This window comes from Vicugna pacos, chromosome 12, assembly GCF_048564905.1.
Source record: "Vicugna pacos chromosome 12, VicPac4, whole genome shotgun sequence".
Classification (NCBI taxonomy): domain Eukaryota; kingdom Metazoa; phylum Chordata; class Mammalia; order Artiodactyla; family Camelidae; genus Vicugna; species Vicugna pacos.
Genome location: NC_132998.1, coordinates 61,313,822 through 61,338,557, shown reverse-complemented (window position 1 = coordinate 61,338,557; position 24,736 = coordinate 61,313,822). Strand labels below are relative to the sequence as shown.

At 51.0% G+C, this 24,736-nt stretch overlaps 1 protein-coding gene across 4 annotated transcripts in view; it reads left to right on the top strand.

Moving 5' to 3' along the window:
• Window positions 1–20,629, top strand: part of TTLL1 (TTL family tubulin polyglutamylase complex subunit L1) — a 31,535-nt gene extending 10,906 nt beyond the window's left edge. For 3 of the 4 annotated variants that reach the window (XM_072973635.1, XM_072973634.1, XM_072973636.1), the window contains 8 exons: window positions 2,947–3,155; window positions 4,261–4,441; window positions 5,351–5,485; window positions 6,716–6,824; window positions 10,591–10,788; window positions 13,346–13,432; window positions 15,500–15,663; window positions 20,344–20,629. In XM_072973635.1, coding sequence (XP_072829736.1) covers window positions 2,947–3,155; window positions 4,261–4,441; window positions 5,351–5,485; window positions 6,716–6,824; window positions 10,591–10,788; window positions 13,346–13,432; window positions 15,500–15,663; window positions 20,344–20,473 — 1,213 coding nt within the window. In that variant the 3' untranslated portion in view covers window positions 20,474–20,629. The remainder of the gene's footprint in view (window positions 1–2,946; window positions 3,156–4,260; window positions 4,442–5,350; window positions 5,486–6,715; window positions 6,825–10,590; window positions 10,789–13,345; window positions 13,433–15,499; window positions 15,664–20,343) is intronic. The other variant, XM_072973637.1, reaches the window with a different exon arrangement.
• Window positions 20,630–24,736: the final 4,107 nt, after the last annotated feature.

Genomic DNA, 24,736 nt, shown 5'->3' with positions numbered 1-24,736 from the left:
TAACAATATTGATTCTTCCAATCCAGGAGCATGGAATATCTTTCCATTTTTTAAAGTCTTCTTTAATTTCCTTCATCAATGGTTTATAGTTTTCTGTGTATAATTCTTTCGCCTCCTTGGTTAGATTTATTCCCAGATATTTTATTACTTTGGGTGCTATTTTAAAGGGGATTGTTTCTTTACTTTCTTTTTCTGTTGATTTAGTGAAAGTGTAAAGAAATGCAACTGATTTTTGGACGTTAATTTTGTAACCTGCTACCTTGCTGAATTCTTCGATCACCTCTAGCAGTTTTTGTGTGGACCTTTTAGGATTTTCTATATATAGTAACATGTTGTCGGCATATAGTGACACTTTTACCTCTTCTTTTCCAATTTGGATCCCTTTTATTTCTTTCTCTTGCCTGACTGCTGTGGCTAGGACTTCCAGGACTATTTTGAATAGGAGGGGTGATAGTGGGCATCCTTGTCTTGTCCCAGATTTTAGTGGGAAGCTTTTGAGTTTTTCGCCGTTGAGTACTATGCTGACTGTAGGTTTGTCATATATAGCTTTTATTATGTTGAGATATGTTCCCTCTATTCCCACTTTGGCGAGAGTTTTTATCATAAATGGATGTTGAATTTTATCAAATGCTTTTTCTGCATCGATTGAGATGATCATGTGGTTTTTGTCCTTTCTCTTGTTGATGTGATGTATTACATTGATTGATTTGCGTATGTTGAACCAGCCTTGTGTCCCTGGGATGAACCCCACTTGGTCATGATGTATAATCTTTTTTATGTGTTGTTGGATTCTATTTGCTAAAATTTTGGTAAGGATTTTGGCGTCTATGTTCATCAGTGATATTGGCCTATAATTCTCTTTTTTTGTAGTGTCTTTGTCTGGTTTTGGTATCAGGGTGATGGTGGCTTCGTAGAATGAGTTTGGGAGTATTCCCTCCTTTTCAATCGTCTGGAAGAGTTTGAGAAGGACTGGTATGAGTTCTTCTTTGTATGTTTGGTAGAATTCCCCGGTGAAGCCATCCGGTCCTGGACTTTTATTTGTAGGGAGGTTTTTAATTGCTATTTCTATTTCCTTTCTAGTGATCGGATTGTTCAAGTGTTCAGTTTCTTCTTGATTCAGTTTTGGTGGACAGTAGGCTATCTGATATCTTGAGATCTAATGTTTTAACCATTAAGTGTACTGTCAGGTCTTAAAAACTGGACAGGGAAAAATATTGTAAACAACTAAATGTGAAGTGGTTGAGGAGAGGTAACTGCATTAACCAAGTGGATTATGGTATAACTGTTAAAATGATTATGATGATTATAAAACAACTTGGAAAATGGAACACGTATGAAGAAAAACATGAAATTGTACTTGAATTCTGATATTAAGTCTGCAGAAATAGCTTGCATATGGGCAGGAAGTAGCAGCAGGGTGAAAACATGTGAACAGTGTCTGTGCTGGAGGGGGCGTATGGGTTATCTATTGCCAGACTGATGGTAAGTAACAAACGTTGCAAAATTTAAGGGGCTTAAAACAACAACCATTTTTATTGCATGTGAGTTTATGGGCTCGGCTGAGTGGTTCTTTTGGTCTGGTAGGAGTTCACTGATCCTGTCTGGGCTCACTCATGCATCTCCTGGCAGGTCCGCTGGGGCTTGGCTGGTCCAGGATGCCCTTGAAGGACAACAGGGGCTTCTCTCCACAAATGTCTTGTACATTTCTTGTCAAGAAAGGGACGGTGAGCTTGGAATAGCTTGTCTTACATGATGAAGAATGTCACCCACCAAATCAGTAAACAGAGGATATTGTGGCCATGTGGCCATCAGCCACCAAATCAGAGGGCCTGGCCTCTATTTGCAAAAGCTGTAAAAAATATTGATCAGACAGGGAGATTTGAACACCGAGTAATAGTTGATGATATTCAGGAATTACTATTCCTTTTTTTTTTTTAAGTTGTGATAACGGTATAAAATAAGAAATCGTATGGTATAAAAAGGAGTCCTTAAGTGTTATAGATTCTAACAGGACTATTTTGGATGAGATGATATAATGTCTGGGAATTACTTCAAAAAAAGCCAGTGCTGTGGGGAGGGGTTGGGGTGTAAATAGAACAAGACTGGCTGGTGACCCCTGAAGCTGGGTAATGGGCTACTGTTACACTTTCCCCTCTGCTTCTGCCTTTGGTTGAGATCTCCTATAATAAAAAAAAAATTAAGTCTTTTATTCTAATGATTATGGAATCAAAAGAAACCTCTGGTTGGTGCTGTGAGGTGGGGGTGGCTGGGGACAGGGACGGCAGAGTGAGAGGCCACTGGATGACCTGCCTTGTTTCGTGGCTCTGCGGCTCCCTTGTGGGTGCCAGCCCTTCTGTCCTTCGTGGTTCTCTGGGGGGCGAGTGAGGACGGATGGATGTGGCAGGGAGATTGGCTTTCTTAGAGGGTGAGAAGGAATCCATTTCTCTTTCAACTCATTTCACTGGGGGCTTTGCAGTCTAGCTGGCCTGGCAGGGATCTCGCTCTCCAGGAATATAAAGTGCTGACTCAGGGCCCTAAATAACACCTGGGATTTGGGTTTTAAGGGGTCCCTGTCCTTCCTGGCTTTGGGTGCAGAAATTGAGTCAGTGAGTTTCCTGACTTCAGAGTCTGAAGGCATCTGTCTTTCATTAGTTTGTTATCAATAATCAGTGTTATCGTTAACCGATAAACATTTACTGAGCGTTTACTCTGTGCCAGAGAGTGAAACTGTTCAGGGCAGAGTCACAAGTGCCCCTGCCTCAGACAGTCCAGATATAGTCACTGGGCCCGTATCCTGTGCCGCTGTGGGGTGGGGACCGGGGTGTGGACAGGTGAGCCCTGAGGGAACTTGCTCCAGGTCAGAAGTCCCAGGGCTTTAATGAGACCTGCCTCCATGCACACGTGCCCGAGCCTCGTCCTGCACGCCCATCTGTGCTTCTCTTTTAGGATGAGTGTGCAGACCATCCGCAGTGTCTTCAGTGTGGAGACCGGCTACCGGCTCTCAGACGATCAGATAGTCAACCACTTTCCCAACCACTATGAACTGACGCGGAAGGATCTGATGGTGAAGAACATCAAAAGATACAGGAAGGAGCTGGAGAAGGAAGGGAGTCCTCTGGCAGAAAAAGATGAAAATGGAAAATACCTCTATCTGGGTTCGTGCCCTTTTTGCTGGCCTTGTGTTTTAAATAGTTTAAAGGTTTTACGTCAGTGGCTCAAGGCATGAGATGGTGACTGTTGTTGGCTTTGATGAGTGAACGTGTTTGTGCAAATAGTGGGTGCCTCCCTCATTCCAGGTGTCTCCAGAACAGGGAGAGGGCGGTGGCTCAACTTTGGAATCTGAGTTTGTGTGAGCGCCTTGGGAATGTGCACAGGACCAGGGGGCCACTTCCTGAGCTACAGGCTGCCAGGAGGGGTCATTACTGTATCCAGCAATGCCAAGGGAGAGCCACGTGTCCCTGTCCCATCTGGTGAGAACAGCAGGGCTGTCAGATAGTTTCAGAATCCCTTTACATACCTGGGGAAAATTATATGAGACCTCTCTGGGCCTCAGTTTCCTCATCTGATAAATGGGAAAGATAACGGTACCTACCTAGCTCACAGGTTGCCGTGGGATGAAATGATACAGATTTGTAAAGTACTTAGCACACAGCTAAGAGAGAGAACTCGTTACAGGCAGACCTCGGAGATCTTGTGGGTAGGGTTCCAGACCACCAAAATAAAGCATATACTTCAATAAAGCAAGTGACACTGATTTTTTGGTTTTCAATTGCAAATAAAAGTTATCTTCGCACTAAAGTGTGCAATAGCATTATGTCGGAAAAATCAATACGCCTACCTTCATTTAAAAATATTTTACTGCTGAAAAATGCTGACCATCTGAGCCTTCAGCGAGTAGTTCTCTTTTTGCAGTAGTGACATCAAAGATCACTGATCACAGATGAAAGAGTTTGAAATACTGTGAGAATTACCAAAATGTGACACCAAAACATGAAGTGAGCAAAGGTTGTTGGAAAATGGTTCCGATAGACTTGCTTGGTGCAGGGTTGCCCCAAACCCTCAATTTGTAGAAAATGCAGTGTCTGTGAAGCGCAATAATCGAGGTGTGCCTGTGCTGTTCAGGGTCTGAATGGTGGAAGTCCTCACTCTGTGAGATGCTGGGTGGGGGCGTGGGGGAACGAAACAGGCCCTGGAGAGGCGGTGGCAGTGTTTTGCTGTTGTTGGCCCCCGTCGGGCTGGCTAACCGTTGTCTCCTCTCAGACTTTGTTCCGGTCACCTACATGCTGCCGGCTGACTACAACCTGTTTGTGGAGGAGTTCAGGAAAAGCCCCTCCAGCACCTGGATCATGAAGCCTTGCGGCAAAGCCCAGGGAAAGGGCATCTTCCTGATCAACAAGCTCTCACAAATCAAAAAGTGGTCCCGGGACAGCAAAACATCTTCGTGAGTGGGGAACCCATTCTGCTTGCTTCTCGGCAGAAGTCTCGTGTCATTCTCAGCCTTTTGGCCACGGGCTGGGTGGCCCAGACTTGCTTTTCCAGGCGCCAGGGCAAGACTCTGTGACCACAATAGTGCCATCAGTCGTAGAATCTCACCTAGGGATGGCACGTAAACCAGCAGAGGTCACAGCAGCAGGGAGCCTCGTGGGCCACTCTTTGTTCTGAAAGTGGTGGGGAGAACCGATCAGTCAGTGTTTCTGAGGGAGCGAGGCACGTGCTTAACACTTGGGTACCTGGGCTTGAACTCCTGTCTGACACCTACCATCTGGGTAAATTTTGTTGTTTAGACTCTTAGGTTCCTCTTTGGGGTTAACTGGGGACACTCAGCAGCAGCCTGAGGGGGGCGGGGTGGGGGTGGACTGAGTTCATCCACCCCCAGGCGCCAGGCAGCGCGTGCACCCAGTACAACAGCAGACCTAGGCAGCGGGCTGGGTGGATCTGCTCCCGGGGCTGCGGGCCCCTTGGAAGCAAAAACACCAGGGATTTAGTCTAGGGCTCACTCTGCCTTTGAGTCCTTAACTGCCAGGAAATGCCTGGAGGTCACCGTCAGTGCCATCCTTTCCAGGTGTGGCAGGGAACACCACACTCTGTGTTCTCAGGAGTGGCAGGGAACTGCATTTAAGTCTGACTGAACGTAGCCCCTGGGGTGGGTCAGCGCAGGAAGCGCTTCCCTGATGGAGTCTCAGGGGCTGCTGGCACTGTCCCCTGGAGCGGGGACATGGGATCGGGGGTCCTCTGTGGGTACCACCTCCCCATTTTCTCCCCTATGAACTGGCCTCTCACTTAATGGGAGGCAGTGAGCTTGTCACCTCTGGTCTTTGCATCTAATTTCAGCTTTCTCTGACATGCCCAGGTTTGTGTCTCAGTCTACGAAGGAAGCCTACGTGATCTCTCTGTACATCAACAACCCATTACTAATCGGCGGCAGGAAGTTCGACCTGCGCTTGTATGTTCTGGTGTCCACGTACCGCCCACTGCGCTGCTACATGTAAGAGCCGGAGTTCAGTTTCCATTTTGTTTTTTCAATTGGAGGTACCGGGGATTGAACTCAGGACCTCATGCGTGCTAAGCAGGCACTCTGCCACTGCACCCTCCCCCCGTTTCCATTCTTGACTGCTTTGACATGATACTTCCTACTCCCCGCCGTTAGGAGGGTCAGTCGAGCTCAGTGTGCCTGACACGTGGTCTTTGTCGTGTAAGATGGAAACCTCGATGCTAATGTGAATCTTGAAAATAAAAAGCAGCTCTTTTAACCTAAATGTCCATCAACAGATGACTGGATAAAGAAGCTGTGGTATATTTATACAATGGAATACTATTCAGCCATAGAAAATAATAAAATCATGCCATTTGCAGCAACATGGATGGACCTGGAGATTGTCATTCTAACTGAAGTAAGCCAGAAAGAGAAAGAAAAATACCATATGATATCACTTATATGTGGAATCTGAAAAAAAAAAAAAGACAGACTAACTTATTTACCAAACAGGAACAGACTCACAGACATAGAAAACAAACTTGTGGTTACCAGCATGGAAGAGGGTGGGAAGGGATAAATTGGGAGTTTGAGATTTGCAGATACTAACTAATATATATAAAATAGTAGACAACAAGTTCATACTGTATAGCACAAGGAACTGTATTCAGTATCTTGTAGTAACTTATGGTGAAAAAGAATATGAAAATGAATATATGTATATTCATGTATGATGGAGGCATTATGCTGTACACCAGAAACTGACACAACATTTTCAACTAACTGTATTTCAGCTCTTTAACCTTGCAAGCATGCTCAGTGCAAGAGTCGAGACACAGAAGGCCACATGTACAGTTCTACTTATATGACATGCCCAGAACAGGCAAAACATTAGCGATGGAAAGCAGATTGTTATCTGCCCAGCACTGGGGTTGGGGAGTGACTGCTCATGTTCACAGGGTTCTTTTTGGGGGGATGCAGACATTGTGCAGTTGATTGTCATGATGGCTGCACAGCTCCAAAAATACCAGAAACCACTGAGTTGTACATGTGAAGTGGATGAGTAATATGGCATATGGATTATGTCTTAATAAAGCTGTTATGTAAAAAGAACCATGAAAAATTAAAAAGCAGCTTTTTGAAAGATTTAAAGCAAAAAGAGCAGCTCTTTTAGGAGAAAAAGTGTTATATTTTATTTATGCTTATCCTCAGAGTACTGAATTAATCTGAATTCCCACCTAGGTATAAACTTGGATTTTGCCGCTTCTGCACAGTGAAATACACCCCGAGCACCAGCGAGTTAGATAACATGTTTGTCCATCTCACCAACGTCGCCATTCAGAAACATGGGGTAAGTGTTTCTTGTCACTTGGACTTAAGGAAATGGACTGACTGGATTTCTTTCTTTTTCTATTTTCAGGAGAGGGCGGGTGGGTACAGGAGTGTGTTTAAGATGCCCTGGCACTGGTGAGGAGTGGGAGCCCCAGGTATCCAGTGTGGTTGTCCCGGGAGCATCAGCCTGGGGTGGCAGTGGGACACTTGGAGAAAGGAAGTCTCACCTTCAAGCCCTGTCTTTCTAGTTCTGTGACCTTGGGCAAGTTCCTTTAACTCCCAGAGCCTCGGTTTCTCCATTTGTAAAAGGTGATAATATTACTACCTCATGGGGTTATTGGGAGCATTATATGAGAGGACATTCAGTCATTGAACAGGTAATCACTGAGCACCTGCCTGGGTTGGTCCAGGGCCAGGCGCTGGGGCTATGGTGATGGGCAAAAACTTCCTTGTTCCCTGCTCTCATGGCGCCTAGAGCCTGGGGGGGATGGTCACCAAATCATCACACCGATGAACATGTCATCACAGACTGAGATGCATGCTCTGAACGTAAGGAACGTAGGCCTGGAAGAGCATGGAATGGAGGGGCCCATAGTCCAGGTGGTCAGAGGCTGCTTGAGCAGACACCACAGCAGGTGCAAAGGCCCCGCGGCAGGAAGGAGTGTTGCAGGAGCTGAAAGAAGTGAGGGTGGTGGAGTGAGAGGGACCTGGAGAGGCCAGTGAGGGCCAGGACACAGGACCCGTGGGACGTTGTAGGTTCTGGGCAGGCTGTGGGGCTTCAATCCCGTCCTAATGAAGAAGTGCTGAAGGTCTCCTTTCTTTATGAATGACTCTTCTGTTTGGATCTTGCTTGAATGGGAGCCTGAATACCCCTGTCTTTTTAGAGGAAAAATAAGCTTTTCTGAGTAACCGACTGACGGGTTTGGTCAGACCAGACTGGGCTCAGTCCCACATCCATCACTTACCCTCTGTGTGACTTGGGCAAGTCACCCCGCCTCCCTGGGCCTCCTCATCTGCAAACAGGATCCCTGGTTTGTACCTTGCTGATCATGAAAGGACAATGGTCACCATTCACTGAGGGTGGCGACCGGCTTCCGCGTGTGGCCAGGTTCACCTACCCGCCAGGTTTTCCTGAGAGCAAACCGAGAGAGCATCGTCGTTACAGCATTTATAGTTAGAGGAGAACTGACTTGGCCAAGGCCTTATTCATAAGAATTGGGAAAATATCTTCCACGTGACACAGCACAAGACTTATCAGTCATTTGGAGAAAGCTGAGCACTGACCCCAGACCCTTCATAGCCAAGTCGCACATTTAGTGAAGTCTGGATGGGGTAGGAGGTGACAGTGACTGACTTCCAGTCCACTCAGTGTCCTGAGGACGGTGCGCAGTGTGTTGGCCTGCAAAACCTCCTCGCCCCGGGGATGCCAGAATGAAATGGGGAGGGTCCCATTCAAAGGGCCTTCTCAGGACACCAGTCAGCTGGGTCACTATTTCCATCAATAAGAAACAGAAGCCAGTTTTTAAAAACCACGGGTGGAGAGAGCAGAAGCAGCGCTTCAGGCTGGCACCTCCACCTGCACCAGAAGCAGCGTGCTTTCCATGCTGGCCCTGTTTGTCGGTGCTTTGCTTTTTGATATGAGGAAGTGCTTAGTCTGAGAAAGCTCAGTTTCAGCCTTGAATGAAAGCTTCACAGGGCTCTAATTTAGAACTGGAGAGAAAATAGATGTTCTATTGGCCACTGAAATGCCCACTGAGTGCCTCTGGGTGCAGAGCTCCGCCCCCTACTCTGGGGCAGGTTGCCAGGACACGTCCCCCACCCCCAGGAAGCTCAGAATCCAGCAGGCAGTGGACTGATGATAAGGAAAGGGCAGGGGACCCCAGTGCTGCCTTGAGCACACGGGGGTGGGGGTGGGGGCCCGCCAGGAGGCAAGATTAATCCTGACTGCTGGGGGTTTCCCAGGGTGGAGGATGAGGCCTCGAAGGAGATAAAGGAGCAGGGGTGGATCCTGAAATGCGGGATGTTTGTGAGTTGATATGGTAAAAGTGTTCTGAGATAATTGTGATAAAATAACGTTCCTACAGGCCCAAAACCAGATGTTTAAGGTTTTTTATATCTAGGCATGTGTAAAGAGACTTTTTTGCATAAAGTATGTACTTTATTTACTTACTTATTTTTGTCCCTTAATGGAGGCACTGGGGATTGAACCCATGACCTGGAGCACACCAAGCACTGGTGCTACCACTGAGCTATACCCCCCCACCCCCAGAAAGTGTATACTTTATGCCTCTAGAACTTTTTTAAGTAAACAAATTATTCTTGACAGTGAAGAGAATCTGTGACTGGGAAAGGAAAGGGATTTCTGGACAGTTAGCCAGGTTTTTCTGTAACTTCTTTTAGGAATACAAGTCCTTTTTTGAGGGGTATGAACACTGTATGATATATTTGAGCCTGTTTGAGGTAAACAAGCTTGAACACCTCATCTTTTAAGGTATTTTAATGAGAACTAGTATGTAAGAGGAATTTGTCTCTGACCTTGAAAAGGTACTTTAAAAAATATGGTTAATTTTCGGTTTTTATATATAAGCAGGGTCTGCTTTGAGTCCGTGGTGTTTGTTCATTATTAGGCTGGTTTATTTTAGTTCACAGTTCTCCACTTTATACTTAGAAAATGAAATCCCAATCTTAAAATTTCTTCTTTACTTCAGTATTTTCTAGCTTTTTGCCTCCAAAAGAGGCAGCATGTGGTGAATTAATGATCAGGGTCAGAGCGATAGACGGAGCATTGAACAGGCATCGGAAAAGCTGGGCTCAGGTCCCAGGTTGGTCACAGCCAGGATGAAAGCTTGGACAAGGAGTGAGACCTCTGTGAGCCTGAGCCTTCCTGATGGGACCTTGTGAGGGAGGCTCGTGTGTGGGGCTCCTGAACCGGAGCGCCTGGCAGGGTACATCCTGGGGTGGCTTCTCCAGGAAGCAGAGATGAGCATGTAGGAGTTATACTGCGCAGGATGTCAGGAGCAACACTGGTAGTGGAGGGGACCAGACGAGGCAAAGGGAGCATCAAGTTGGGACGCAGTGCAGCTGGGTGGCCCTGCAGAGCTGTCCCTGTTGAAGGCAGGGGCCAGAACCCTGGCATCAACCTGTCACTGGCTGTGGACTGCCCCAGGAGAGGTGTAAACTTGGACTAGGCAGGCCCTTTTAGCCACTGGCAGCTCCCGGAGGGTCCCTGCTGGGAGAATGAGTGCCTTGGTCTTAAAGGGGCGTCTGGTGGCACTCCGCAGTGTGCACTGGAAGGAATAAATGATAAACTGTGAGAAGACTACAGGTTACGCACAGTAGGCCCTCTGCATCCAAGGGTCCCACATCTGTGGACTCAACCACCCTGGATCGAACATATTTGGGGGGAAAAAATCCCAGAAAGTTCCAAAAGCAAAACTTGAATTTGCTGCTCACTGGCAACTATTTACCTAGCATTTATATCACATGAGGTATTACAAGTAATCCAGAGATGATTTAAAGTATACTGGAGACGGGCAGGGTGTGTGTAGGTTAAATGCAAATACAAGGCAATTGTATTTAAGGGACTTAAGCATCCAGGGATTTTGGAATCTGAGTGGGGTCCTGGAACCAATCCCCTGCAGATACCGAGGGATGAGTGTACTTTAATAGTGTCACATGGAGGAGGAGGAGGCCCAGCTCCCTGTGCGGCAGGGTCCGGCTGCCAGGTTGCTGGGTGCCTGCCCCTCACGGAGGAGGCACCAGGAAACGCTCAAGGGCGAGAACAGGCGCTGGGGTCCTCTGGGTGCATTGCCTGGACCCCGCGCCCTTTCTGTCACCAGGAGGACTACAACCACATCCACGGGGGCAAGTGGACCGTGAACAACCTGCGGCTCTACCTGGAGAGCACCCGGGGCAAGGAGGTGACCAGCAAGCTGTTCGACGAGATCCACTGGATCATCGTGCAGTCCCTGAAGGCCGTGGCCGTGAGTCCCGGGAGCACGGCGGGGGGAGGGGGAAGTGTTTGGTGCCAGGAGCCCTGAGAGCAGAGAGCATGAAGGAGAAAACACAAACCCGACCAGAGTTTGGGCTTTGGGGTGCTTGTTCTTTGGCCAAAGCCAGTGTTTAGGGCCCCACCTCCTACATGTCTGCCAGAGGCCAGCGTGGTTTGGGAAGGGAGGGGCCGGCTCCCCGCAGTGCCACCGCAGCCCCGGCACCTCTGCAAGAGGGCAGAGTCCTTGTGACGGCCGCGTCACACTCCTGTGCCCGCTGAATTGGTAATATTTGGGCGTAAGCTGATGTTTTGGAGACGGACTGTCAGTAGCCTCCTTGTTTTCAGGCCTCCTGCTTTGTTATTTCATAGACATCTGGGGCTGGAGAGAGCCTCTCTTTTTTCCACCTCAAGTCTCATATCTATTGGCTGGCACGCGGGTCGTTTGTGTTTTGTTTTACTGTGCTGAAGCAGGTGCGCGTCTGTTTTTGAAGGAAAAGGAGGGAATAAACCCTGGAGCACCAGCATGCAGGCCGCTGTTTTAGTGCCGAAACTGGTGCCAGACTGCAGCCGGTGCCCGCGCACTTGGAGCTGAGGGGCTGTAAAAGAAAGAGCTTCACTCCACGGAGTCAGAAACAAGTGACGTTTCTGTTCTGGAGAAAGTGTGATGTGGGTTTGGCTGCGAGGTGGACGTGTGTGGAAATACTGATGTGAGACCTTCCGAGTGGAAGATTGAGGCCCTCTTTCCCTTCAGTCTGTGCCTCCAGCTTACAGCGAGGGCTTCACGGGGAAAAAACAGGGTCTAGTTAGTCTAGTTAACTGTTGGAGGGAAGCATCTTAGGGGCCACGTCTCCCACCCCACGGAAGCCGTGTCTTGAACCTCGACAGCTTGGGTGGGGGTCGCGGTGGGGATGTGAGGGGGAGTCCTGGGCTCAGATTTCAAGCCAAGCACTGTGGGTGACTTGGCACAAGTGACCGCCCACCCTCCCTGGGCCTCGAGTTCTCCTCTGTGAAATCTGGATCGCGACACTGATGTCTTGGGCTTGTTGTGTGAACGCGCTCAGCGGAGGCTAACTCACGCTTTAGGAAGGTATGCACCAGCGGCTATAACGTAGGCGATGTGCGAGCCTTAATGCCTGATTAAACCAGCCCTTCCACCCCCTTTCCTGGCCCCCTTTCGTCTCCCTGATTGGCAGAGTTTGAGAACGCGTTGGCTGTTCAATGAAGAAGACCCGTATCCCGGCCCCAGGTATTGGGCCTGTCTCGAGCCTGAATCCTCTGGAAGGTGCCTCTGAGCATCTCCTGGGCTTCAGCCTCCTGGCCTGAAAAGCTGTTGGATTTCTAAGGCCCTGAGGGTTTGGGGAGCAAGGATTTATGTATTCAGTTTTTATTCACTTGGCAAATATTTGGTCCCTCTGTTTTACCAGGTGTGTTGCCTTCCGGGAATCTAAGGAAGAGGCAGGCAGGGAGGCAGGCGGCTGCAGGAAGGCAGCACAAGGGCCTGGTGCAGGGGGTGGACCCAGGGCGCGGGACAGGACTGAGAAGCTGAGAGCCACAGCGTGGGGGTGGCAGGCTTGAAGGGCCAGAGACAGCGGGGTTGGGGTGACACAGTAGCGACTTCCTTTTCCGTGGAGGCTTTCTGGGACAGTGGTGTGAGCACTGACTTAGGACACCAGACTTTCAGTGGAAATGTGATTTCACTAAATTTCCACGTGATGAAACAGCCCACCCAGGCTGGTTTTCCTTCAGGGAGTAGGGCTACCCTGGGCTCTCTCCCCCTTAGCCGTTTCCTGTTCGAAGTCCAGTGTTTTAAGTAGGGTCCGCGCACCCTCTGATGTGTAGAAAGGCCTCATTCTGGTGTCCGTGTTCTTGCTGGGGGGGCATTAGAGGCCTCGGGGAGCCTGTGGCACTGCTCTTGGTGGGCTTCCCCCAGAGGGTTTAACCCGGGCAGCCTGGGAGTCTGTGTTGTAAACAAGCAGCTGGTGGGTTTGTATGCACTTGGTAAATAGTTTATGAAATGGAATTAAAAAAAAAAACCAAAATTTTAAGTGGATTTGACTTTTGTCACAGAAAAGAGTTTGGTAAGTTGGCCCCGAGCATCCCAAAGAGCCTGTGAGGGGACTGGCAGCGTGGTGGACTGAGTGTGTGTGTGTGTGTGTGTGTGTGTGTGGCGAGGCTGCACAGGCTTAAACTCTGGGTGCCCTGGGTCTGGAGCTGGACTTCTGTCCGCTCTGAGGACAGTCTCGTGCCGCTGGACATACTCCTTGCTGGCCATTACGCCTCCAATGAAGGAGACGTGGAGACACCGATGACTGCGTCATAAACCCCACTTCTGAGGTTGAGGAGAGCTTCCATCTCTGAGCCCTGCAGGGGGAGCAAGGGGAGGAAGGGAGGAGGGGGGTCAGAGTTGGGGAGCGGGGGTAACAGATGGGAAGCTGGCATCTCACCACCATGAGGAGGGTCCTGCTGCTTCAGCGTCGGCGTTCACCCCTGGGTGGGTCTGAGGGGGCCCCCTTGGCACTGGCTGTGACCCGCTGGCCCTCTCCCCACAGCCGGTGATGAACAACGACAAGCACTGCTTTGAGTGCTACGGCTACGACATCATCATCGACGACAGGCTGAAGCCCTGGCTCATCGAGGTAACCGCGCGCTGCCCGGCCGCTGCCTGGCCACCTGCCGCCCTTCCGGTGCCCCTGCCCCGCCCCTGGCTCCATGGTGCCCCCCGCCAGACGTTTCCCAGGCCGGGTCGGGGGGTGGCAGGACAGGGGCAGGTGCTCCGGAGGCCCTGCCCTGTCCTCCCGTGGGACATTGTTCCTGTTCAGGAAAGGAGCTCACAGACCCGGAAGCCCTTGGGAAGTGGTGACATTCTGTCCAGAGATAAGGAGTGTGGTCCTCTTTGGAGGAAGGCATAGTTTGGAAGTGGGTTCATCTGCCTATTTCAAGGCGTAGACAGGATGTAGTGATGGCTGTTCTAGAAAGGGCGAGGTGCGCACACCCTTTTCCTGATGACAGAGGCGGTGGTGCTGACACGCCCACCTGGGCCTGGACGTGGAGCCCACCCCACCAGGGTTGTCCTGCTCTGCGGCCACGAGGAGGAGCCAGGCCTCTGAGGGCAGGCTGTCCATTCTGTGGGCTCATCTCCCTGCCTGAGCCTCGGAGTGCCATGTCCTCTGCCATGCCCATGTGGTGGGGGCGGCTCAGGCCCTTTAGCTCAGTCCCTTTTCAAGCCAGGAAGGCTGACTCAAGAGCAAGTCATGGAGAGGGTGATCCTTGTAGGGAAGGTCAGTGGGGACCCCTACACTGGAAGCTGCCGGGAGAGCCAGGTTACTAGGAAGTGAGCTGTGTTGCAGACAGTGTCTTCCAGGTGACTTGTATTCTGTGTGTGTACAGATCCATGTGTATACACAGAGACAGACAGACAGCTCAGTCTTATCTACGTAGATATAAATGTATTTATGTTTTCTTTTCCTCCATCTTTAGCAGGTAACCTGAATGGAAGTCAGGCTCTTCTTGATGAGCCAGGATCTTAACTGTGAACGTTACTTCTAAAATAGTAATAGGTCTTGGGGGGAGGGTATAGCTCAAATGACAAAGCACATGCTTAGCATGCATGAGGTCCTGGGTTCAATCCCCAGTACCTCCTCCAAGAATAAATAAATAAATAAACCTACTTACCTCCCCCCCAAATAATAATAATAATAAAATAACATAGTAATAGGTCTTAACTGTAGTACGTTTGTAGTAAGAATTACAGTATCGCATGATACACAGCAGTGGTAATTTCAGGGGCACCTGAGGTCCATACAGCCCGTCGCTGTGTCATCAGCTGCCCTGCTGGCAGCACAGAGACACAGTCTGTTTGGGAGAAATCTCACCTCTTACACAGTTGCTGTATCTTCTCTCCGTGGCCTGAGAAAACAGCCAAGCCTGACACCAACTGTGCCTCAAACAAGAGTAGATAGGTGCTGACTGAGGGCCTGCGGGACTGTCCACGGAGTACATACCTGCATTTTAACCTGCGGATTTTGTGACATTGCTTAGCTCCTCAGAGGCCTTCCGGGACTGACTGTCCATTGACTGGATGGCTTCCTCAGAGTGCTGCTTCGTTGGTGAGGTAGACCTTACTCTTCAGGAAAAGGGGTCCGTTAACTTTGTTTCTTCTTCTTCTTCTTTTTTTAAGTGGAGGGGGAAAGTAATTAGGTTTCTTTATTTATTTGTGTATTTATTTAGTGGAGGTACTGGGACTTGACCCCAGGACCTCATACATGCCAGGCATGCACTCTGTACCCTCAGGGGTCCATGAACTTTGACTTCAACCCATGATGTTACTTGTTCAGGGTCGCTAGGTCACTGATTCCAGCAAAGCTCTTGCTTGGTACTTAAGGTTCCAGCTTTTGGTACTTAGGACAGAGCTCAGCACATAGGTAGACACTGAAATTATATTTGTGATATACGTTGACCTAAGTTTTTATTTGCATGATGTATGTAGATTCCATTCCTAATCCTGTCTTTAAGTGTTATTTATATTTCACGTGATGACTAATAAAATGGATAGTAAAATGCTTCCTGAAGGTGCTGGATGCTAACAGTGTGAAACGACAGCCTCCCCTACACTGCGTGGTAGCCTGAGTTTCTTCTGCAGCGCATGCTCTCGTTCTGGAGGAGTAACTGTCCAAGTGAAGAATGTGATTTCTTTCCTCTCGCAGGTTAATGCGTCCCCATCTCTCACCTCCAGCACTGCCAATGATCGAATCCTTAAGTATAACCTGATTAATGACACCCTCAATATCGCGGTCCCTAACGGCGAAATTCCAGACTGTAAATGGAACAAGTCACCCCCGAAGGAAGTTCTTGGCAACTACGAAATTCTGTGAGTTTGTATAACTGTGCAGTTGGCCCTGTGTGTTTCAGACTCGGGGGGAGCCAAGGCCCAGCTGGGATTTTCTGTGTGTGTGAACTCAACTTGCTTGGTAGAATATTTTGTTCATTGCTGCGATGAGATAGGTCTTGTAGCAGACAAGTGCTTGGGTGCTAGGCTGCTGTCTAGTCTTGTGCATAAGAAATTTAATAAAGCTCTTGCCACATGCTCGCCACTCTCTGGTCCACCCCTGAAAGCGGTGTGACCCTGAGGAAGCCTCCATCTCTTTGAGCTGCAGCGCGTACACCGTAAATGGACAATATGGTCAGTCTTACAGAGTTGGGAGGAAGAGAAATGACAATAGCAGCTTGACACACATTGTTTTATTTCCCCAGCAGCCTTGTGAGGTGAGGGTTGTAATTGGCTCCGTTTTACATGTGCAGAAACAAAGGCTTTGGTCCCGAATCCAAAGTGAGGGAGAGTGAGAGCCCGTCAGGATGGCAGCGGCTGAATTAGGTACAATTTGTTCATACTGTAGACCAGTCAGTGGATGTTAGAAGGACTGACCCAGAGCTTTGCCATGGGCCCGGGAGGCTGAGGGAGGAAAGTGAGTTGCAGAAAAGGGTGCGGAGTATGATCCGTGTGAAACAAACATCGGCCCTAGCACCCCCGCCCCTCTGTGTGTGTGAGACAGGCATGTCCATGTGTGGTGGGTCCCCTGGGAGCAGACGGGCTGGGAGGTGTGGAAGGACACGCATTATGCTGTCAGCACGGATACCGCTGCTGGAGGTGGGGGGGAGTGGAAGGGGAGCCGAGAGAGAGGGAAAGAGACGGCACCCAGACCCGAAGGACTGAGTATGTTAGGGTCACATCACGTACTTCTGTAAAAGAGAATTGTGCGTTTAACATTTTTGAAAAACACAGAAGTAGCTGGTGAACTTGCCACATGCACACAGACACCAGGCTCCCAGCTGGTGATGCTGCCGGCCTGGGGGTTCGGAGCCCGGGGCCAGGCTTGTCCATGTCCCCCCCTCTGCCGTGCGTGTGGATGTAAGTGTGTGGCATGGGGAAGTGTGTGGGGCCTCGAGGGGGTGGTCAAGAGCCTAACGTGTGACCAGTCAGCTGGTGGTTTCCCCGGCACATCTGGCCGTGGGCGGGGCACTGTAGGCAGAGGGTGGAAGGACTGGGGTGGGTGCTTGCCAGGCTTGGGGGAAGGGCAGGGAGCAGCAGAATGTGAGCCGATGAGGACAGTGAGAGGGTGGGAGGCGGCTGGTGGCCCGGTGGTGGGGGTTGTTGGGGTGAGGCTGTAGGGAAGTGAGCTGGGAAGAGAAGGGGCGGAGGTCAGGGTGAGGCTGACGCTGAGGTTTTGTGCAGGGTGCAGTCACCGAACATGATGAAGTTGGCTGCCCGGGGACTGGGGCTGAGCCGGGGTGGAGGACAGGTCATTGGAGAGACACAGGGCCATAGGTCAGGGACCCGGGTCTCGTTTGTTTGGTCACTGCAGTCACCCACAACAGTGAGCCAAGAGCCTGAATCTTAAGGAATTAGGGGCAGTGACCTGGAGGATTAGAGGTGACTGACAAGGCAGGGGTAAGGGTGGTGAATTCTGCTGACCGGGGAAGGAGGTTTTGGGGGAGGAGGGGCTCCAGTCCCAGGGGCATGATCGTGGGAGAGGAAACAGCCCACTCGAGGGGCTGCAGGGGAAGCGGTGTCTTCAGGGAGAGCCAGGTCTCAGAGCAGGAAAGTGAAGGGGACCTTCCAGCGTGAGGGGGAGGACGTGGGCGTGGGGGTTGCTGATGACGACGGAGAGGTCTGAGTGCGCAGAGGAAGAGCGTGGAGGTGGGGCCAGCGTGGGCACGTCCAGAGCCTCCGGAGTTGGCCTTGTGGGAGGTGCGAGGTGACGTGAATGTGATGGACGTCAAGCTGTGGTGAAGGGCTTCGTAGGCTCAGTCCTGACGGCCACTGAGACAGACGGGGGGGCTGTGCGTGACGGAGAAGGAGTCTCGCCAGGAGTGTGAGGGGCTGGGTGGGTCCCCCTTCATCCAGCTGAGGGTGGTGGGGAGCCGGCTGTTGGGAGCCCGTGGGGGGGCTTTGTCCCTGTCAACACATTGCCTTTTGGAGGGAGATGCTCGGTTTCCAGTTTAAGGTCAGACGCTTCATGCTTTTAGCTGAAAAGACGAAAAGGTGACCCTCCTCCCCCGCCAGCCCAATCCTTTTAGCTGCCCTCTCCCCGGATGTGGTAATACAGAGGCTCCACTGCTGGGCCCATAGTTCTGAGTCCTTCCATTCAGGACTTGCCCGCTGTGCTTCAAACGACCTGTCAGAGTCCCCTGTTGGCTAACAGCTGTGGTGCATTGTGGGGAGAGAGGGAGGACCTGGGGTGGGGAAGGGAGGGCCTGGAGGGATGGGGGAGGACCCAGGGCAGGGAGGGAGGACCTGGGGGTTGGAGGAAGGATCCGGGGTGGGGGAGGGAGGACATGGGAGGGAGGATCTGGGGTGGGGGAGGGAAGATCTGAGGGGATGGGGGAGGACCCAGGGCAGGGAGGGAGGATTCAGGGGGAGGAGGGAGGATCCTGGGTGGGGAAGGAAGGACAGGGGAATGGGGAAGGACCCAGGGCAGGGAGGGAGGGAGGACTCAGAGTTGGGGAGGGAGGATTGACATCCTGGGCACTGTCCTGTCCTGCCATGCCAGGCACTCTGCATTCTATTGAGTGCTCACAGCAGTCCTGCGGAGTGTCCCAGCACAAAGAGGAGGAAGCCAGGGTGCAGGCTCACTTGTCTACAGTCACACCTCTAGTGCTGGCACCCAGAAATAGGGGCTCTTGCTGCCGCCCCAGATCATCGTTCTGGCCTTGGAGCCACAAGGCCTAACACTTTGCATCTGCTCCCTCCAGGGCCCAGTTTTGAGGGTTTCTCAGCCTTTTAAATAATACTGTACTGACTGAGTGGATTCTGCCTGTCAAAAACTCGAGGAGAAGGGCCCGCTAGCACAGGAGGGGCCTGGGAAGAGCCATCCAGTCTCTAATTCTCCTCCACATTCGCTCCATCAGTGGCCACACCATCCCTGGAAACAGCCCGTCCCGGATGCCAGCTACTTGCTCATTTCTGTTTGTTCCGTGTTTTCAAGCTGCACAGACCAGCACAAATGTGTGGTGGCACTGGTAGCCCACATGTGGGTCTGCCCTCTGTTTATTCAGCAGATTCTTACTGCACACCCACCCCCAGGAGTGAGGTGCTGGGGGTGACCGTGAGCCAGTCCAGCCCTTTGGTCAGTAATGTGGACATGGAACAGGCAATAGAATGATAACATGCGAACGGGGAGTCCCTAGGGGTGGGGAGAGGCCAGGGCGGCTCCCAGGAGAGCCCCCACAGGCAGAACACCTGGTGTCCAGCATCAGCTCTCCCTAGGGAGACAGGGAGGGCAGGGGAGGGGGACCCACATGTGGTCCGACATCCCCATCTGGCGGAGGGAAACTCTGTCGTGTCTGCCGTGTAACTAACACTCTGCGAACTGGCCTTCCTCCTGCCTACCTTTCCCTTTCAGCCCCGTTTGCCACCAGAAAATGTATCCTTCAACCTCAGCTGTCTAACCCACACAGATTCTGATTCTGGGAATGAACTCATAACAGAAACACACCCTTTTCCAGATGTCAGCAAAATTTAGCTAATGCAACATAACTGAGCATCGTAGTACCTTTTGCGTTTGATATGAATGTCTGGGGAACAGAGGAGCCTTAGGGTGTGGCCAGCAGTGGCACCTGTGAACACACGTTAGCTGTAGACAGAAACTTCACATTCTGATCTGCAGGGTGAGAAGTTCTGAATTAAGAGTCTGAAGTGCTGGGTTTTACTTAATCCTACCTCTGCCACATACCAGCTATGTGACTGTAGCACACTGAGTGAACCTGTCTGAGCCCCACTTGCCTCAAACAGGAAGTGGGGATCTTAATGCCGACCATTCTGAGTCCTGAGGGTGGTGAAGCCACGGTGGGATAGGAGACCCCAGCCTCCAGGCCTGCAAGGTGCCAGGGCTTACAACAGGTGCTGGGGGTTTCACCACCCTCCCGGGTCCTCCCCCAGCAAGAAAGGCGGGGGATCACCCAGGTGCCATATGGTTAGGGTGCTGAGGTCTCGGCCGGTTCTTTCTGATGCAAAAGCCTAGGCTGTAGGCTCTGGCGCTACTACACAAGCCTGGTGCACGAGGGGCCGGTCGGTCCCAGCTGGTGGGGGCGACACTGGCCTTCCTTATGGGTAAAGTACTGAGCCTCCCCCTGACCTGGTCCCTCCTCCTGGGTGGGCCATTCACCCCGTTCCCTGTCTGAAGTGGGGTGAGTCACACTTGCCCCGGAGGAGCTGAGTGAGAGGCTGTGTGTAAAGTGTTTGCAGACATCACTTCTCTCCCTCGCTACCCTGGTGTCTCACTCCTTTCCTTTGGGGTCACGGCCAAATTCAGTCTGGTGGCCTGTATAAAATGTCAGCTGCAGGGGGTGGGGACCGTCCACAGTAGTAATTTAACAAGGTTGTATCCATATGTTCTGTGGCCTTGGGTGGTATTTGGAGGGCTGCCAAGGCCACCTGGTGGACAGGCGGACTGGAGGCGTGTGGGGCCAGGGCCAGGCTGCTCTCCGGTGACTGCACTGCAGCCACAGCGCCACTGCCACTGAATCCCGGAGGTGTTTTCTTCGTTTCTAGGTACGACGAGGAGCTGGCGCAGGGTGACGGGGCCGACCGAGAGCTGAGAAGTCGGCCCGGCCAGTCGCTGGGGCCTCGAGGGGGCCGATCGAGAGACTCAGGGAGAACGGTGCTCACAACCTGGAAGTGACCACCAGCGGGAGGAAAAGACTCCACCCTGGACTCGGTCAAACTTGTCGCTGCACTCACCCTTGCTGAAGACTTATTTTGGAATTTCCTTTTTCTAGAGCCTTTTTCCTTTCCTAAACCCTGTAAATAAATAAAGGCCCTTCTTTGGAAGGTAAAAGAGTCTGTTACTGGGGAAAACTCCCTTTCCCCTTTACTCTCACGCTCACGATTCTTCTGACACCAGGTGTATCGGAATTTTTCCCATACCAAGCAATTCTGCGGTCTTCCGCTGGGCGCCAGGGGTCCTACAGTTTAACTCAGTTCTGACACTGTCTGCCTGGAGGTGGAATCAGATCCCACGGGGTAAGGGCTCAGCCCCTCAGGACTGCCCCCAACTCTCCCAACTTCAGACGCCAATGGCAAGTCCAGGTTGTGCTTCTGACCGACTGCCTTTCAGTTGCAGGTTCTCGTAACCCTGTTCTTGGGTTCCATTAATTTGCCAGTGTGGCTCATGGAATTCAGTAAAACAGTTTGCTTAGCAGATTACTGGTTTACTGTAAAGGATGCAACTCAGGAAGCGCCTGATGGAAGAGATGCAGAGAGCGAGGTGTGGAGGAAGGAGCATGGAGCCCCCATGCCCTCTCTGGGAGCACCCCACACCAGCACCTCCACATGTTCAGCAGCCTGGAAGCTCTTCAGATTCCACAGTCCTGGGATATTTATGGAGGCTTCATTATGTAGGCATGATGGATGAAGTCATTGGGCGTTGGCAATCCATTCAGTCTCCAGCCCCTCTCCCCGCCTGGTAAGTTGGAGGGTGGGGCTGAAATTCCAACCCTCTAGGCACGTGCATGGTTCCCCTGGCAGCCAGCACCCAACTGAGGCTACCTGGGAGCCCCAGCCAGCAGCACAAACTGGCGTGGTTGAAAGGGGCTTGTTATGAATAATGAAAGATACCCGTTTCATCTTTATGCTCTTTAGCGATTTCAGGAACTGGAAACAAAACTACGTATTATAACAGAAAAATGTCCCTGTAGCTCTTAGAAAGGAAATTACAAGGGTTTTAGGAGCTACACGCCAGGAAAGGGGACGGAGACCAAATACGTATTTCTAACTATAAATCACAATATCACAGTCTATTTCATTAGGGCTGAAAGAACTGTTTCACAAATGCATAAAACAAGCTCTTTCGACAATAACAGCTTCAGCATGTGATTTAGTTTATTATAAGGTATTCACGTTTTAAAAAGTTTGCACTAAATTAAAACCAAAACCAAAATCTGAGTATCTTACAGGATGGCGCTGCTGTGAAAAAGCAAAATACTTAATCTGACAGCTGCTTTGATTTCATTCCTTTTAGCTTAACTGTGATTTGAAAGAAAACAGGCAACTAGCAATATTCCTCAGTATTTATCCTTACAACGGTCTTTGTCTTGGTGCTCAGCAGAGACTGATTTCTGTCACTCGGATTTGGCAGGTGAGTCTGTCGGTCTGAGGAGCCCAGACAGTTGGCTTCCATGACGTCAGCATCTGGGTTCGCCGCAGACACAGAGGTAAGCGCGGTTGGCAGCCATCAGCAAGATGAGCTCTTGACGTGACGTGTTTGCTGGAAGCCACCCTGGACACCAGGGACTTACAGAAAAATACAGGGAGGCAACCAGAGTCTGTCGGTAGAGCGACTGACGCACTCGAATAACCCCTGGGGGTGGTCCTATTAGTAAGAGCCTTTTGTTGTCGCATTTGACACCTGTCCACTGATGCTTCACTCTCCGTCCTGAGTTTCTCTTTCAGCTCCCCTCCTATTTGTGGTTACAATATTAGGAACAGGATTACTCTCAGGACATAGAAGGTGGAGGTCTTTCCTGTGCCCTTGCGTGAACACGTCATTCCTTCATGTCTTGTGTGTGTGGGCGCTCACGTGTTTAATGATGTTTCTATGCCAGTTAGGGAATATGTTGGTTTTTTTGTTTGTTTGTTTGTTTGTTTTTTTAATGGCTCTGATATAATACAAAGTGAGAGAAATGCAATACAAATGGCATTTAGCCAGAATCCAAACAAATTGCAGTTTGGGGAGATTTGTCTGCTGTGTTCATGTGAAGCCTGACATTGTTCCAGCTTATTGGTCAGTGTGTTCTGTGTGTTTCTGATGTTTAGGCCTGGTGATGGCAGGTGTGGCTTCCGGCCTCTGCGTCAGACCTGGGCTTGAGCCCTGGCTCTGCTGTTTCTTACTCTGTCCCAAGGCTGACAGTGGGTCTTTGGACCTTTGCTTCCTAGTGCATAAAAAGGGGATTAACTATATTTGTCTTGAAAATTACAAGTGCCACCGCCTGCCCCACCTTGCTCCTGTTCCAGCCCTGACTGTGTCTGCTTCCCCAAGAGGAGGCATAATCCATGCGGCTAGCAGCCTCCACCCTCGGCTTCTACGCACAGCTTTTCCACCCCCCAGTTCTGACAGCCCAGGTTATGCTGTTTTATCTTTGCCTCTCAGATGTGTCTGGGAAAGGGTGGAGTCCCTCACTGGGAGTGAGCGCTGAGGGCAGCTCAGCGGTGCTGGAGGACAGGAGTCGTCTGCCAATGCCCAGCTTGCTCGGTGAGAGTGTATCTGCTAAACAGATTCAAGTCAAATATTGACTGTTCCATTAGTGATGTCATGTTCTGGGGCAGATGCTTCCTCTGAAGGCTTCCAGAACATGCATAAGTAGAAAATATGCGGCGTCCGAAGCAGGCCTTGGGAAATTGTTGGGCTGTCAACAGACTGTCGGGCACCTGGCCCAGGCCTCCGGCAGTGGTCCCCATTTGGAATCGCCCAGGTTGACAATTTCTGTTTTCTTACATCTCCCATTACTTTTTTCTGTTTGATAGCAGGAGAAGTGTTCCCAAAGTCTGAGAGTTATAGCATCTGGTCATTTTCACAATGATGCTTTTTGTTTGATTTGTTTGATTTTTCCCAGAGTAAACTCATCATTTGCCTGCTTCCTGAATGGGCCACCCCTCCAGCATTCTTTGGCCTGTGCTTAAGCCCAGAATAAAGGTGTCTTGTTACATGTCCCCCATCTCCCAGCCCAGCAGTCCCCAAGCCCGGTGACAGCCTCCTCAGTTGGCTTCCCACCTGGACCACTGCTGGAGGCCCCACCAGTCTCAGCCCACAGCCCCATCCCATCCAATAGAATTCCACCCTCTGGCCCAAAGAATTTTTCTGACATGTGGCCATTTCGCCCAACACACAGTGGTTCTTCAGGGCCCTCCACTAAGCCTTCTAGGCTTGGGAGGGTTCAAAGGCCCTCCATATACACTGTGCCTACCAGCCCCAAACTCACTGGACTTTTCTCTGCCTGGGTCATCCTTCCCCCAGGAGACTGGCAGATCCCACCCTCCTCCAGGTCCCTTTTCCAGCTCTGCTGCCTCTCCCAGCCAGCCAGGGGAGGTGCTTCCCTGAGCTGCCTGGCCCTTGGTCTCCCCAGCATCAGGCCATCGGCCTCCTATTGTCCAGGGAAGCAGGTGAGCATCTGCTGCAGGGACCCTGGCCAACTGGCCTCTGGGCCTGGCATCTGGCACTGCTCACTGACCAGCACCCACAGGATGTCCATTGTGTCACTTAAGAGGAGCTGCACCCAAGCGGGGTGCCCTGGGGCATTTCAGGACCCTCTGTGAGGGAACAGGGATGCCATCAAATTTTGTTTCTTGTTTTTCATTTAGGCAGATGAGGTACTTTTATGTCTTTTCTGATTTGTCCCAGCCTGAACCATATTGTATCTCATATGCTTTTAAATTAAAAATAGGATCCTTGTACTTGTATGTAGTGCATTCCCGGTGGTCCATCTCGCACTCACTCTGCCCATGGATGCAGTGGTCTCTTTGCTGAACGGAGCCTGGGCGTCTGCAGGGTCCCTGCAGGGAGCCACAGGCTTTCCCGCCCACCAATCGACCAATTTTTTTTCAAGTTTAATTCCCTTGATTTTTCTTATATAATAATGCTGCATGGTAGCCCCATCTGTAGGCTGGTTCTCTTCCCAGGTCCTTGGGTGGGTCTTTACAGAACAGCAAATTTCTGAGCAAAGTCCCCAAGGGCTCTGTCCTGCTGGGGGTCTCTCCCGTGGTGGCTGAGGACACTAGGCAGCTCACGCCTCAGGGCCCGATTCCCATTCTGGCCGGAACACGGTGCTGGGCTGGCAAGCGCCAGTGTGTTCCCCGCTGCCCAGCCCCGGAGCAGGGGGCGGTGGCTACCCTGCCCACCTTCTGTCCTAAGCCTCGGGCCTTGACAGCTGATGGTGAGGGGCAAGGGAAA